At 42.1% G+C, this 17,412-nt stretch overlaps 1 protein-coding gene across 6 annotated transcripts in view; it reads right to left on the reverse strand.

Annotated features, from left to right (window-relative positions):
* Window positions 1-17,412, reverse strand: part of herc1 (HECT and RLD domain containing E3 ubiquitin protein ligase family member 1) — a 483,062-nt gene that overhangs the window by 323,765 nt on the left and 141,885 nt on the right. For 5 of the 6 annotated variants that reach the window (XM_087981969.1, XM_087981967.1, XM_087981968.1 and 2 more), the window contains exons 21-23: window positions 12,628-12,748; window positions 11,323-11,488; window positions 3,192-3,507 (exon numbers count right to left, since the gene is read on the reverse strand). In XM_087981969.1, coding sequence (XP_087838095.1) covers window positions 3,192-3,507; window positions 11,323-11,488; window positions 12,628-12,748 — 603 coding nt within the window. The remainder of the gene's footprint in view (window positions 1-3,191; window positions 3,508-11,322; window positions 11,489-12,627; window positions 12,749-17,412) is intronic. The other variant, XM_087981970.1, reaches the window with a different exon arrangement.

Here is a 17,412-nt window from a genome sequence, read left to right on the forward strand (position 1 = left end):
TCCTATCCCTCAGAATCCTTTCTAACACCTTGCAGATGAAAGACGTGACACGTACTGGTCTGTAATTGCCGAGGATTTCCCTATTTCCTTTCTTGAAGAGAGGAATTACATTTGCCTCTCTCTAGTCCTCAGGCAAGACTCCAGTGGAGAGTGAGGATGCAAAGATCTTCGCAAGTGGCGAAGCAATCGCATTTCTCATTTCTCAAAGCAGCCGAGGACAAATCTGGTCCGGGCCTGGCGACTTGTCAATCTCAATGTTTGACAAAATTTTCAGCACACCAGCTTCCTCTATCTCTATCCATTCCAGCATGCACACCTGTTCTTCAAAGGTTTCATTCACTACAAAGTTCGTTTCTTTCGTAAAGACAGAAGCAAAAAACTCATTTAGGGCTTCCCCTACCTCCTCAGACTCCACACACAAATTCCCTATGCTATCCCTGATCGGCCCTACTCTTTCTTTGACCATTCTCTTATTCCTCACATAAGTGTAAAATGCCTTTGTGTTCTCCCTAATCTGTTCTGCCAAGCCTTTCTCGTGCCCCCTCCTGGCTCTCCTCAGACCATTTTTGAGCTCCTTCCTCACCTGCCTGTAATCCTCTAGAGCTGAGCTTGACCCTAGCTTCCTCCACCTTATGTAAGCTACCTTTTTCCTTTTGACAAGAAGCTCCACCACTCTCGTCATCCAAGGTTCTTTTATCTTACCACTTCTTGCCTCTCTCAGAGGGACATATTTATTCATCACTTGCAACAACTGTTCCTTAAACAGTCTCCACATGTCTATAGTTCCTTTACCGTGGAACAATTGCTCCCAATCCATGCTTCCTAACTCATGTCCAATTGCATCATAGTTTCCTCTTCCCCAATTAAATATCCTCCCATTTTGCCTAATCCTCTCCTTCTCCATAGCTATGTAGAATGTGAGGCAGTTGTGGTCACTATCACAAAAATGCTCTCCCATCACAAGATCTGATACCTGCCCCAGCTCGTTTCCGAGCACCAAGTCTAGAATGGCCTCTCCCCTCTTTGGCCTGTCAACGTACGGAGTTAGGAAACCCTCTAATACGTCCAGCATCTCCTCTACTGTAATATGGACTCTCTCCAAGATATGACGACTAACTTCCCCAAGTCTTCATGTCTTTCTCCATGATAAACGCAGAGGAGAAATATTCATTGAAGACCTTGCCCATCACCTGTAGTTCTACTCATTCATGTCCACTTTGGTCCTTGAGAGGTCCTATTCTTACCCTAGTTGTTTTTCTTCCTTTAATAGATTTAAAGAACCTCTTTTGATTCATCCTAATCTTCTCAGCCAAGGCTATCTTGTGCCTCCTTTTCATTCTCCTGATTTCCTTCTTCAGTAAACTCCTGTACACCCAATATACCTCCAGGGATTCCCTTGATCCCAGCTGCTTATACCTGAGTCATACCTCTTTCTTTTTTCTGGTCAAAGTCTCAAAAGATGTCATCCACAGTCCCCTATTCCTGCCAACCTTGCCCTTAGCCCTCACAGGAACATTTGATCTAGAACTCTAACTATCTCACTTATAAAGGCCTCCCGCTTACCAAAGGTCCCTTTATCTGCAAACAAACTATGCCAATCAATCTCTGCAATCTCCTGTTTAATAATTCCATCAAAATTTGTCTTGCCCCAATTTAGAACTTGAACCAGTGGACCAGTTTTGTCCCTCTCCATAACAAATTTAAAATCAATAGAAGTATGGTCACTGGTCCCAAAGTACTCCCCACAGTCACCTGTTCTGCCCTATTTCCCACTAGCAGGCCAAGTTTAACCTACTCCTGAGTAGGACATTCTATATGATTCACCGAATGGCCACATCTGTGCTATAAATGATGTAAGTGGGAGTAATGTAAAGAAAGTTCATCTAGAAGTATCCAAAACATATTCAACTTACTGATGGAGTTGAAAAGAAGAAGGTAACTTCATAGAATGGAGTCCAAGGTCTGTTTCAGTCATAATCGGTTACAGAATGATACAGCATCAGAGTCATCAGAGGTCTACAGCTCAGAAAAAGGCCATTGGAGTTCGTAATAGTCAAAAAAGGCATCTAATTCTTCCAATCCCATTTTCCTGTAGTTGGCCGATCGCCTTGTATGCTTTATCATTCCAAGTGCTCATTACATACTTCTTCAATATCCTTTGCTTCTATTTCCCTTATAGACAGAGTCCAGATTCCACCACCATCTGGGTGAAGGAAAGCTTTCTCATATCTCCTCCGAACATCTTACCTATTATCTTAAATCTATGCCCCTCTGGTCCTCGATCCTTCCACCAAGAGGAAACATTCCTTCCTATCACTCAATTTTATACATCTTAATAATATCCTCTGCTCCAACTCCCGTCTACCTAATCTCACTTCATAACTTAAACTCTGCAGCCCAGGGAACAACTTGATAAATCTCCTCTGCACCCTCTCCAGTGCAATCACGTCCCTCCTATAATGTGGATTCCAGAATGCACACAAAACCCTATCTGTAAACTAACCAAAGTTTTATATAGTTCCAGCATGAGCACCCTGCTTTTAAGCTCTATATCTTGGCTAATAAAGACAAGTATCCAATATGGCTTCTTAACCACTTTTTTCTACTGGTCCCATCACCTTAACGGACATCTAATTCTCGGCGCTTTCCAAGTTTTAATCGTTCATCATATGTTCTCTTGCCTGTTTGTGCTGCTCAAGTGTACCACCTCACACTTTTTCAGATTGAATTCCATTTGTCACTCATCAGACTATTTCTATTCTCCTGTAATCCAAGGTAAAATTCCTCACTATTTAGCACACGCCTAATTCTCTTATCAACTGTAAACTGTGATGATACTGTGGCTCTAAGAGGTGTGTTCTGTTCAGTTTCTCTTGCAAAGAAAGTCACTGGTGCAAAAATGTCTCCCTCAGACAAGACAGTTGGTAAACCGCTTTGAGTTATCCCTGAATTTTTTTAAAACTAAGACAAAATGAATCATGACTAGGCAGGGTCAGGCTCAAACAGATCCAAAGGTTTTTAGTTTTGCTTCCAGTTAATTGATGGTTTTCCTGGCAATGGATGCAATATTTTCAATTCCTGTGCAGTGAGGGCACATAATGACAGCGTCATCAATACCAACATCTGTTCAAGTGTGTTGATGAGAGATACACTGTTTGATTACATTCTTTTAAAAAAAAACTGTTTCTAACCTGGTCATAAAACCAAGCCCTTCATTAGTCGCGGAATGTCCTATCTGGCCTTCATCTTTTTGATACAACTCTTGAATGACTGGGGTGACACCTAGAATTAACAATGCACATCGATGAATGACAGAGTTGCATGCTGCTGTGTAAAGGTCCTGTCCTTCTGTGAGTCCAGAGCTGACTCGCCGTTCTTCCCGGAGCTGAGACTGTGGATCCTCTAGTCGAACAACAGTTCCATTCCCAATTCCAGATGTGCTGCTCATTCTGTCACAATCACGACTACGAGCAACTTCACGTGCTGATAGGAAACATTGAAAGATTTCTGTAATATGTAACAAAAAACACAAATAAACAGAGCACTCATTAAATGCTAATAGAAGGTTAGACCAAAATAATACCAATTTATTTTGCAGTGGCATCACTGCTACTTTATTTATTGAGTTAAAAATCACACAACACCAGGTTAGAGTCCAACCAGGTTTAATTGGAAACACAATAGCTTTCGGAGCGCCGCTCCTTTATCAGGTGGTTGTGGAGGACACAATTGTAAGGCACAGAATTTATACCAAAGATTTACAGTGTGATGTAACTGAAGTTTTACATTGAAAAATACCTTGATTGTCTGTTGAGTCTTTTATCTGTTCAAATACTATGATAGTTTCACTTCTTTCATGTGTAAATGATAAAATCTTTTTTAAAAGTTGCATTCTCAGGTTAACTGTAACAATTGGTGTTAGCTGGACAATATGTTGAAGTTGTTAGCCCCCTGTGTTCTCTGTCTATATCATGGTGTTTAGATTGTTATCTCACTTTTTAGATTAGACACAGAGTTTTACATGAATTCATGCAGTTTTGAGCAAAGTACAATATAACTCTGCAAGTACAAATTCACCCCACAAAATATATGTATATTTGTGCGTGTGTGTGTGTGTATATATACACATATATATATATGTATGTGTGTGTGCGTCTGTCTGGGTTAGGGGGTTGAGAGTGTGAGAGAGAGTGCATGTGTGTGTGTGTATGTGAGTATAGAGTGTCTTAAGTCTATGAGGGAGTGCATGTGAGAGTGTGGGAGTGTGTGTGTGTGTGTGGCTGGGGTGGGGGGTTGTGAGTGTCTGTGAGAGAGTGTATATGTGTGTGAGCGAGTGTAGAGTGGTCTAAGTCTCTGAGAGGATGCATGTGTGAGTGTGGGAGCGTGAGTGTCTGTGTATATGCCTGCCCGTGTATATATGTGTATGTATAGTGCAATAGTAGTCACCTGTAGTGTGACATGACCCCAGTTGGGGAACATTTCAGCCGCCCAGGACATTCTACCTCGGATCTTCGGGTGACCATTCTCCAATAGACAATAGACGCAGGAGTAGGCCATTCTGCCCTTCGAGCCTGCACCACCATTCAATATGATCATGGCTGATCATCCTTAATCAGTATCCTGTTCCTGCCTTATCTCCATAACTCCATCTCCAAGGCAGACATCAGGACAGGCAGCAGCGAAAAGTGGCCAAGCAGAGGCTGATAGCTCTCCATACCCATAGGGAGAGCCTCAACCAGGACCTTGGGTTCATGTCACATTACAGGTGACCACTATTGCACTAGAGAGAGAGAGAGAGAGAGAGAGAGAGAGAGAGAGAGAGAGAGAGAGAGAGAGAGAGAGAGAGAGAGAGAGAGACACACACGCATCCTCTCAGAGACTTAGACCACTCTACACTCACAACCCCCCAACCCAGCCACACACACACACACAGACTCACATGCACATGTATACATATATTTTGTGGGGTGAATTTGTACTTGCAGAGTTACATTGTACTTTGCTCAAAAACTGCATGAATTCATGTAAAACTCTGATCTCACTTTTTAGATTAGAATCAATCTGGGCATGATGGCATAGGCAGAGAACACAGGGGGCTAACACCTTCAACATATTGTCCAGCTAACACCAATTGTTACAGTTAACCTGAGAATGCAACTTTTAAAAAAAAACGTTTTGTCATTTACACATGAAAGAAGTGAAACTATCATGGTATTTGAACAGATGAAAGACTCAACAGACATTCAAACTATTTTTCAATGTATAATTTCAGTTACATCACACTGTAAATTTTTATAGAACATAGAAGAATACAGCGCAGTACAGGCCCTTCGGCCCTCGATGTTGCGCCGATCCAAGCCCACCTAGCCCACTATCCTCCATATGCCTATCCAATGCCCGCTTAAATGCCCATAATGAGGGAGAGTCCACCACTGCTACTGGCAGGGCATTCCATGAATTCACGACTCGCTGAGTAAAGAACCTACCCCTAACATCTGTCCTATACCTACTCCCCCTTAATTTAAAGCTATGCCCCCTTGTAATAGCTGACTCCATACGTGGAAAAAGATTCTCACTGTCGATCCTATCTAAACCCCTAATCATCTTATACACCTCCATCAAGTCTCCCCTAAACCTTCTTTTCTCCAATGAAAACAACCCCAAGTGCCTCAGCCTTTCCTCATACGATCTTTCTACCATACCAGGCAACATCCTGGTAAACCTTCTCTGCACCCGTTCCAGTGCCTCCACATCCTTCCGAAAGTATGGCGACCAAAACTGCACACAATACTCCAGATGTGGCCGCACCAGAGTCTTATACAACTGTAACATGACCTCAGTACTCCGGAACTCAATTCCTCTACCAATAAAAGCCAGTACACCATATGCCTTCTTCACCGCACTATTTACCTGGGTGGCAACTTTCAAAGATTTGTGTACATGGACACCAAGATCCCTCTGCTCATCCACACTACCAAGTATCCGACCGTTAGCCCAGTACCCCATCTTTTTATTACCCTTACCAAAGTGAATCACCTCACACTTAGCTACATTGAACTCCATTTGCCACCTTTCTGCCCAGTTCTGCAGCTTATCTATATCCCGCTGTAACCTGCCACATCCTTCCTCACTGTCTACAACTCCTCCGACTTTCGTATCATCCGCAAACTTACTCACCCAACCTTCTAACCCCTCCTCCAGGTCATTTATAAAAATGACAAACAACAATGGTCCCAAAACAGATCCTTGCGGAACACCGCTAGTGACGGCACTCCAAGATGAGTGCCATCAACTACTACCCTCTGTCTTCTTCCAGCCAGCCAACTCCTAATCCAAACCTCCAACTCACCCTCAATGCCATACCTCCGTATTTTTTGCAGTAGTCTACCATGGGGAACCTTATCAAACGCCTTACTAAAATCCATATACACCACATCTACTGCTTTCCCCTCGTCCACCTCCTTAGTCACCTTCTCAAAGAATTCAATAAGGTTTGTGAGGCACGACCTGCCCTTCACAAAACCATGCTGACTATCCTTGATCACATTATTCCTATCCAGATGTTCATAAATCCTATCCCTTACAATTCTCTCTAAGATTTTGCCCACAACAGAAGTGAGACTCACCGGCCTATAGTTACTAGGGTTATCCCTACTCCCCTTCTTGAACAAGGGAACCACATTTACTAGCCTCCAATCTTCTGGCACTACTCCTGTAGACAACGAGGACATAAAAATCAAGGCCAATGGCTCTGCAATCTCCTCCCTTGCTTCCCAGAGAATCCTAGGATAAATGCCATCAGGCCCAGGAGACTTATCTATTTTCACCCTTTCCAGAATTTCCAACACCTCTTCTCTACATACCTCAAAGCCATCCATTCTACTTAATTGTGACTCAGTACTCACATTGACAACAATGTCCTGTTCCTGATTGAATACTGACGAAAAGTATTCATTCAGTGTCTCCCCAATCTCTTCAGCCTCCACACGCAACTTCCCACTACTATCCTTGACTGGACCTATTCCTACCCTAGTCATTCTTTTATTCCTGACATACCTATAGAAAGCCTTAGGGTTTTCCCTAATCCTACCAACTAAGGACCTTTCATGACCCCTCCTTGCTGCTCTTAGCTCTCTCTTCAGGTCCTTCCTGGCTACCTTATAACTCTCAATCGCCCCAATTGAACCTTCACGCCTCATCTTTACATAGGCCGCCCTCTTCCATTTAACAAGGGATTCCAATTCTTTATTAAACCACGGCTCCCTCACACGACCCTTTCCTCCCTGCCTGACGGGCACATACTTATCAAGGACACTCAATAGATGCTCCTTGAACAAGCTCCACATATCAATTACGCCCTTGCCTTGAAGCTTACTTTTCCAAGCCACACATCCTAAGTCATGCCTCACCGCATCATAATTTCCCTGCCCCCATCTATAACTCTTGCCCTGTAGTGCACACTTATCCCTCTCCATCACTAGAGTAAAGGTCACCGAATTGTGGTCACTGTCCCCAAAGTGCTCACCTACCTCTAATTCTAACACCTGGCCTGGTTCATTACCCAGAACCAAATCCAGTATGGCCTCACCTCTTGTTGGCCTATCTACATATTGTGTCAGGAAACCCTCCTGCACACATTGGACAAACACTGATCCATCTAACGAACTTGAGCTATAGCTTTCCCAATTAATATCAGGAAAGTTAAAGTCCCTCATAACAACCACCCTATTACTTTCACTCTTCTCTTGAATCATCCTCGCAATCCTTTCTTCTACGTTTCTAGGACTATTAGGAGGCCTGTAAAAAACTCCTAACCTCAGCCCAAACTACCTCAGATGGCGAGTCTTCATCCATCGTCCTTTCCACAGCTGTAATACTATCTGTGACAAGCAATGCCACACCTCCCCCTCTGACCCTACTAAAACATTTAAACCCTGGAACCTGCAACAGCCAATCCTGTCCCTGTTCTACCCATGTCTCCGTAATAGCCACAACATCGAAGTCCCAGGTACCAACCCACGCTGCAAGTTCACCTACCTTATTTCGTATACTTCTTGCATTGAAGTATACACACTTCAAACCACTTTCCTGTTTACAGGCACCCTCCTTTGAAATTGATGCCATGTTCCTAACCTCCCTACATTCCAGGTCCTGCACCCTAAAGCTACAGTCTGGGTTCCCATGCCCCTGCAGAGTTAGTTTTGGTATAAATTCTGTGCCTTACAATTGTGTCCTCCACAACCACCTGTCAAAGAAGCGACGCTCCGAAAGCTAGTGTGCTTCCAATTAAACCTGTTGGACTATAACCTGGTGCTGTGTGATTTTTAACTTTGTACACCCCAGTCCAACACAGGCATCTCCAAATCATTATTTATTGAGATATCGGGTATCTTCTACCTGCACTCAAGGGAGATGGAGCACTGCATCACAGGCATCAAAATATTCCTGAAAATGAATATGCAAAACACCAGCAATGCAAGCCGCTTAGAAAATAGAAGAGATTCTTTCAAGGTGGAAAACAATGCTCAACAAGGGCTAATTTTCAAGAAGTGGAATGTCAAAATATAGTTTGGTTGAACAAAAGACCTAAATTTTTAAAAAGCACTGGCAGCTAGTGAGTAAAAATGTTGATAAGATTGCATAATCTCTTGCTCACAATAAAATAACTACAGAAGGATGTTCAGAGACTTGGTTACAACAATATAGCCCTGATGCTCCCTGTGAACATGTACTCCCTGTGAATATAGCTTCCTTTTCAGACCACAGGCTCAACTATCTTTTAACATATTTACTTGAGAATGCAAACATTTGCTGTCAGCTAAAAGTTATCACAAGTTATTTTGATCTTTAGTTTAGAGCAACATTATTTCATTTTGGAACCATAAGATGACACTTCTTTTAAAAAAAAACTGCAGGGAGTTGAATTGCATTGAAATTTCAAGTACAGTACTGAGAATTCTTTTGACTATTTTGAGCATGGAAAATGTGAAATAGATTTTGCTGACCCATGTGAGAAAATCACACAATCTCTAATATCCCATGTTTAACTTCAGGCTTAAACGAAAAGAGCAAAGTACCTTTGTTATGAAGGGCAGGACCAAATGCAGAAACACCTTACTATTCAAACGTCATTACTGACATTACATTGCTAACAACAGTTCTGAAAAATAGTCACTGGATTTGAAATGTTAACGCTACTTTCTCTCTACAAATGCTGCAGAGTTTCTCCACCGAATTCTCTTGCTGTTACTTTTGATATACCTTTTTTGTATTGAGATAATAAATCTCAAGGAAGGAAAGTCTATAATGTTTCAGAATCATACATTTTACAGTACAGAGAGATTAGATTAGATTTTCTTTTTACATTAGATTACATTACAGTGTGGAAACAGGCCCTTCGGCCCAACAAGTCCACACCGACCCGAAGCGCAACCCACCCATACCCCTACATTTACCCCTTACCTAACACTACGAGCAATTTAGCATGGCCAATTCATCTTACCTGCACATCTTTGGACTGTGGGAGGAAACCGGAGCACCCGGAGGAAACCCACGCAGATACGCGGAGAACATGCAAACTCCACACAGTCAGTCGCCTGAGGCGGGAATTGAACCCGGGTCTCTGGCGCTGTGAGGCAGCAGTGCTAACCACTGTGCCACCGTGCCGCTCACAAGAAGGCCATCAGATTCATTGTGTCTGTACCAGTTCCTGAGAAAGCTACCCAGCTAGTCTCATTCTCCAGCCTTATCTCCATCATCCTCAAAATTTATCACTTTCAAATACATATCCAGCTGTCTTTTGAATCCTCTTATGGAATCCACTTCCACCACACTCCAAACCAACGCATTCCAAATCCTAGCAACTCCTCTACTCGAACAGTTGTTCCAATGCAGGATGCACTGCTTTAGATTTAATATTCATTCTTTTCCTAAAGCAAACAGCATGTTATACAATATGCAAACTAATAATGCAACATGCCTGAAATAGTGTTAACATTTAGCAGCCAAAAAACTCACCTTGCAAAAATATGGACATAAATCTCTTCAACTACACCAATAGAAATGGTTAAAAAATAAAATGATGGATTATTTTAAATTCTTCAAATAGAGATATTCTGAATGTCTGACTGAAAGTCCAATTTTCAAACTGAAGAAAATCATAAAAGGCTAAATCCCTTTATGGTATTTTTTTTCCCATCTGACTAAAAGCAGCATCCACAAGATTTTCTGGCTATTTCACAGTATTAACAGCTTATCTGCTTGAGAAATTGGCACACTTTGATACAACCCTCAAAAAGAAAATAACACATAGGAATCTAGCAAAAGGCTGAGGAAACAGTTAAGTCCACAAGGTATAAAAGACATACTATTTCAAGAATGCAAGGCAAACTTTAGCAGTGTTGTTTGGAATTGTTGCATCAATAGTACAACCACCATCGGTGAAAATCATTTGCACTAATTAGGACCAACAACAGTTTACACCAAAAGAATAATATTACAGCTATGTTTAATGTTGATCTGGTTAATTTAGCTATACAACTACCAAAACAATCTTCAACTAAATCCAAAAAGTTGGTTAATCGTCACCTCCAGGTTTGTTGCTGCTTATTGGAGATGACCATTGCTAACAGCAGCTGGTAGATTTGGACAGATAATTTAGTTTGAGTTTTGTAAATTATTAATTTTCCAGGACAGTACAACACAGAAACAGACCATGGCTAACCATGATGCCATTCTAAACTAATTTTATCTGCCAGCACATTGTCCATATCCCTTGATTCCCTGCCTTTTCATGCATCTATCTAAATGCCTATGAGACATTGCTATCATTTCTGCTTCTACCATGTCCCCAGCTGTATGTTCCAGGCACCCACCACCCTCTGTGTGAAAAAAAACCTTCCCCGCACATTTCCCTTAAACATATCTCCTCTCACCTTAAACCCATGCCTCCTAGTATTTGACATTTCCACCCTGGGGAAAAGACTGACTATCTACCTATCTATGTCTCACAACTTTATATACTTCAGTCAGGTCATCCCTTCAACCTCTGATGCTCCAAGTTTGTCCAACCTCTCCTTATAGCAAATACACTCCAATCCAGGCAACATTCTGGTAAACCTCTTTTGCATTCTCTCCAAAGACTCCACATCCTCCTTATAATGTGGCGACCAGAACCGCAAGCAATACTCCAATCATGGCCATCATACAATATGAATGAAACAATGGGTAACTACCATATTATTTGCTAGGACTACAAGACAAACAATTTGAGTTGTACCCAAATGCCATTCAAACAAGTTAGTTCTAGGTATATTTACTTACTTCCAGCAGTCATGACTTCTTGCTCCCTTTCTTCCTCCTCTTGTTCCAGATGCTCATCTTCACGGTCTCGATATGCCTGCTCTTCCATTTCAGCTTCTTCATCAATGGTACGAGTGAAAGAAAGCTCTTGAAGATCAACATCTGTCGTGTCTTGATTTTCTGACAACTTGTGAAAAAGGGAAGGTAAAGTAAAACTTTTTTTTTTAAAATGTTGTGGTATTTTGCATTATTTATTTGAGAAATCAATACTTTATCTTTCCTTTAGAAAAGATTACTATACCCATTTTGTGGGCTGGCTAAAAAAAAAGATTCAAAACTGAAATTGATGAACAGTTATTCCTCAAGACTAACAACTTGAACAGGCAGAGACTGATTGAATCAAACAAAAAATATGCGTAATGGATCATTTTTCATTTAAAGACTACACACAACACAGAGGGATTTGTTACATCCTTGGCTTTTCATCTTCAAAACACATTTTTCAAGCATGAAGAACACAATGTTACATGAGTAAAATGCAATAATGTTCTGTAAAGCATGGATTATTGCTTTTGCTGGAACTCATACTGCTGTCTGTCCTTATGGACAAATGTATTTGCAACAAGGCCTGTCAGACAGCTCTCCCAATTTTAATGAGTACCCAGATTTTAGTAAATTTGACTTTGCAAGATCAAGGGCTGGGATTGCTGTCGAAACTCGTGGTGGCATCTGTGGAGAGAAAGCGGAGTTAACATTTTGAGTCTGGTGACCTTTCTCGAGGACATAGTTTTTGTTTCAGATTTCCAGCATTTTCACTTCTTTGTTTTATTTTTGTATGGCTGTTGTTCTCATTGCTGAGGTTAATACCAGGTGGTTCATCTGAACCCAGATGAACCACCTGGTATTAACCTCAGCAATGAGAACAACAGCCATACAAAAATAAAACAAAGAAGTGAAAATGCTGGAAATCTGAAACAAAAACTATGTCCTCGAGAAAGGTCACCAGACTCAAAATGTTAACTCCGCTTTCTCTCCACAGATGCCACCACGAGTTTCGACAGCAATCCCAGCCCTTGATCTTGCAAAGTCAAATTTACTAAAATCTGGGTACTCATTAAAATTGGGAGAGCTGTCTGACAGGCCTTGTTGCAAATACATTTGTCCATAAGGACAGACAGCAGTATGAGTTCCAGCAAAAGCAATAATCCATGCTTTACAGAACATTATTGCATTTTACTCATGTAACATTGTCAAGAATATTTGAATGGTATAACTCAGTTACATTTAAATTATTTATATTTTTAAAAAGTTATTTCAAGAACTTACTCTCCTTTCACTGGAAAGTGACTGGGTCTGGATAAGTTCCAGGTTTTTGCATGCTAGCAGTTTGTTACGAACTTTGTAAACACAACGATATATTTCTGCAAGTGTTTTACTTGGCTGATACCTAAAAGATATTAGAAAAACATCAGGTTTGAAAATGTTGATGAATGGAATACAGAGCAACCTTGATCATCCGAATGAGACCAGTGGGGAGTATGCTGTTTGGATAACCGATTGTTTGGATAACAGACAATGTTTTTACGGGAGCTTGAGATCTTGTTCAGATAATCTGAACTTCGGATAATTGACATTCGGGTAACTAAGGTTGTTCTTTTTCAATTGGCAACATGTGACAAATAAATTGTGAGAAGGTTCATGACTTTTACAAAAAAACATTCCAACAGTCTTCTGTTGCAACCCAAACTTCTTCAACCAAATCTGACCTCAGCATTGAGAAGGCTGCTATCTGATTTGGAGCAGGAACATCTCACTCAGTCAGTTGAAACAAAACATCAATAAGCCTCTTCTAACTTTGTTCTCCAGAATCATAGAGACACACAGCACGGAAACAGACCGTTCAGGCCAACTCATCTATGTCAGCCAGATATCCACATCTAATCTAGTCCCATTTGCCAGCATGTGGCTCATATTCTCTAATCCCTTCCTCTTCATATACCCATCCAGATGTATTTTAAATGTTGTAGTTCCTCTGGCAGCTCATTTCATACATGCACCACCCTCTGCATGAAAAAGGTTGCCACTTAGGTCACTTTTACATTTTTCCCCTCTCACCCTAAACCTATGCCCTCTTGTTCTGGACTCCCCCATCCCAGGGAAAGACCTTGGCTATTTACCTATCCATGACCCTCATTATTTTATAAACCTCTATAAGGTCACCCCTCAGCGTCCGACGCTCCAGGGAAAACAGCCACACTCTCTCCCTATAGCTCAAATCCTCCAACCCTGTAAATCTTTCTGAACCTTTTCAAGTTTCACAACATCCTTTCTATAGCAGGGATCATAGAATTGCATTCCATATTCCAAAAATGGCCTAACCAATGTCCTGTACAGCCACAACATGACCTCCCGACTTCTATATTTAATGCTCTGTTCAATATAGGAAAGCATACCAAACATCATCTTCACTATCCTATCTATATGTAACTCCACTTTTAAGGAACAATGAACCTGCATTCCAAGGTCTCTTTGTTCAGCAACAGTCCCTTACCATCAAGTGTATAAACCCTGTCATGATTTGTCTTTCCAAAATGCAGTACTTCACATTTATCCAATTTGAACTCCATCTGCCACTCCTCAGCCCCTTGGCCCATCTGATCAAGATCCCATTATAATCTGAGGTAACCTTCTTCGCTGTCCGCTACACCTCCAATTTTGGTGTCATCTGCAAACTTACTAACTATACCTCCTATGTTCATATCCAAATCATTTATATAAATGACGAAAAGCAGCGAACTCAGCACCGATCCCAGTGGCACACGACTGGTCACAGGCCTCCAATCTGAAAAGCAACCTTCCACTACTACCCTCTGCCTTTTATCTTCAATCCAGTGCTGTATCAAATGGCTAATTCTCCATCTATCCCATGAGATCAAACCTTGCTAACCAGTCTACCATGAGAAGCCTTGTCGAATGCCTGACTGAAGTCCACATAGGTCACGTTCACTGCTGTGCCCTCATCAATCCTCTTTGTTACTTCTTCAAAAAACTCCATCAAGTTTGTGAAACATGATTTCCCACGCACAAAGCCATGCTGACTATCCCTAATCAGTCCTGGCCTTTCCAAATGCATGTAAATCCTGTCCCTCAGGATTCTCTCCAACAACTTCCCCACCACCGATGTCAGGCTCACCGGTCTGTAGTTCCTTAATTTTTCCTTACCACCCTTCTTAAGTAACAGCACCATGCCAGCCAACCTCCAGTCTTCCGACACCTCAACCAAGACTATCGATGATACAAATATCCCAGCAAGGGTCCGAGCAATCACCCCCAGCCACCAGAGAGTTCCAGGGCACACTTGATCAAGTCTTGGGTATCCAACCATCTTTATGCATTTCAAGACATCCAGCACCACCATCTCTGTAATATGGACATTTTTCCAAGATATCATCCATTTCCCACATTCTATATCATAGAATCATGTAATCCCTACAGTGTGGAAACAGAATATGGCCCAACAAGTCCACACTGACCGCCTGAAGAGTAACCCACCCAGATTCATTCCCCTACCCTATTACTTTGCATTTCCCCTGATATCTTCCATGTCCTTCTCCAGAGTAAACACTGATGCAAAATACTTGTTTAGTATGTCTCTCATCTCCTGTGGTTGCTTTGCTGGTCTTTCAGGGGCCCTGTTCTCTCCTTAGTTACCCTTTTCACCTTAATATATTTATAAAATCCTTTCAGATTCTCCTTAACCCTATTTGCCAAAGCTATCTCATGTCCCCTTTTTGCCCTCCGGATTTCCCTCTTATGGATACTCCTACTGTCTTTATACTCTTCTACAGATTGACTCAACCTCTGCTGTCTATACCTGACATATGCTTCCTTCTTTTTCTTAACCAAAACTTCAATTTCTCGAATCATCCAGCATTCCCTACACCAACCAGCCTTGCCTTTCAGCTGAACAGGAATATACTGTCTCAGGGCTCTCATTATCTCACTTTTGAAGGCTTCCCATTTTCCATCTGTCCCTTTACCTGCGAACATCTGCACCAATCAATTTTTGAAAGTTATTGTCTAATATCGTCAAAAGTGACCTTCCTCCAGCTTAGGACTTCAACTTTTAGATCTGGTCTATCTTTTTCCATCACTATTTTAAAACCAGTAGAATTATGGTCACTGGCCTCCAAGTGCTCCCATACTGACACCTCAGTCACCTGCCCTGCCTTATATCCCAAGAGTAGGTCAAGTTTTGCAGCTTCTCTAGTAGATACATCCACATGCTGAATCCAAAAAGTTTCTTGTACACACTTAAATTCCTCTCCATCTAAACCCTTAACACTATGGTAGTCCTAGTCTATGTTTGGAAAGTTAAAATCCCCGCCCATAACCAACCTATTACTCTTACAGATGACTGAGATTTCCTTACAAATTTGTTTCTCAATTTCCCCCTGTCCATTAGGGGGTCTATATACAATCCCAATAAGGTGATCATCCTTTTTTTATTTCTCAGTTCTACTTAAGTAACTTCCCTGAATGTATTCCCAGGAATATCCTCCCTAAGTACAGCCGTAATGTTATCCCTTATCAAAAACGCTACTCCCCCTCCTCTCTTGCCTCCATTTCTATCCTTCCTATAGCATTTGTATCCTGGAACATTAAGCTGCTAGTCCTGTTCACCCCTGAGCCATGTTTCTGTAATTGCTACGATGTCCCAGCCCCATGGTCCTAACCATGTCCTGAATTCATCTGCCTTCCCTGTTCAGCCTCTTGCGCTAAAATAAATACAGTTTAATTTATCAGAGCTGAAAAATGTGTTGCTGGAAAAGCGCAACATCCAAGGATGGGCGGCACAGTGGCACAGTGGTTAGCAGTGCTGCCTCACAGCGCCGGAGACCCAGGTTCAATTCCCGCCTCAGGCGACTGACTGTGTGGAGTTTGCACATTCTCCCCGTGTCTGCGTGGGTTTCCTCCGGGTGCTCCGGTTTCCTCCCACAGTCCAAAGATGTGCAGGTCAGGTGAATTGGCCATACTAAATTGCCCGTAGTGTTAGGTAAGGGGTAAATGTAGGGGTATGGGTGGGTTGCGCTTCGGCGGGGCGGTGTGGACTTGTTGGGCCGAAGGGCCTGTTTCCACATTGTAAGTAATCTAAAAAAGAGTAGGGGAAATCGACGTTTCGGGCATAAGCCCTTCTTCAGGAATTTAACAGTCCTACCTTCTTCTCTGCTTTGTTCCTGCCTGCCCTGACTTTTGACTCACTCATTTTCCCAATTATACTAGTCTCAGATTGATTTCTTTCCTCACTATTTCTCTGGGTCCCACCCTTCTACCTTACTAATTTAAATCCTGCTAAGCAGCTCTAGCAAATCTCCCTGCCAGTATATTAGTACCCTTCCAATTCAGGTGCAATCCATACTTCTTGTACAGGTCACTTCTACCCCAGAAGAGATTACAATTATCCACAAACGTGAACCCTTCTCCCCTGCACCAGCTCCTCAACCACACATTCTTCATCTGCCCCATCCTCCTATTCCTACCCTCACAAGCTCATAGCACCAGGTGCAATCCAGATATTACTACTCTCAAGGATCTCCTTTTTAAATTCCTTCCATTCTGTATTCTCCCTTCCGAAATTCATCCTTTTCCCTTCCTATGTCATTGTACACATTGGAACTAATGACCGATTGCTGATTCCTCTCCCCTTTGAGAACATTCTGCACCCTGTCAGAGACATCCTTGATTCTGGCACCAGGGAAGCAACACACCATTCTGATTTTTCACTGCCGGCCGCAGAAATGTCTGTACCACTGACTAGAGAATCCCCTATCACAATCGATTGCTTGGAACCCAACATACCCCTCATTACAATAGAGACACTCTTGGTACCAGATACTTGGGTGCTCATGCTACATTCTCCTGAGACTCCATCACCCCCTTCGTTTTCCAAAACAACATATTGCTGTTTTGATGGGAATAGCCACAGTGGACTCTTGCACTACCTGCCTACCCCTCCTGGCTTTTACCCATCTACCTGACTGTATCGGCAGCCTTTTCTCCCTTCCTACAACTGCTATCCGTCACACCCCCAGCTCCTGTAAATTCCTTACT

Source organism: Chiloscyllium plagiosum, unplaced genomic scaffold (assembly GCF_037043375.1).
Source record: "Chiloscyllium plagiosum isolate Xiang-an unplaced genomic scaffold, Cpla_swu_hap1 HiC_scaffold_42, whole genome shotgun sequence".
NCBI classification, from domain to species: Eukaryota; Metazoa; Chordata; class Chondrichthyes; order Orectolobiformes; family Hemiscylliidae; genus Chiloscyllium; species Chiloscyllium plagiosum.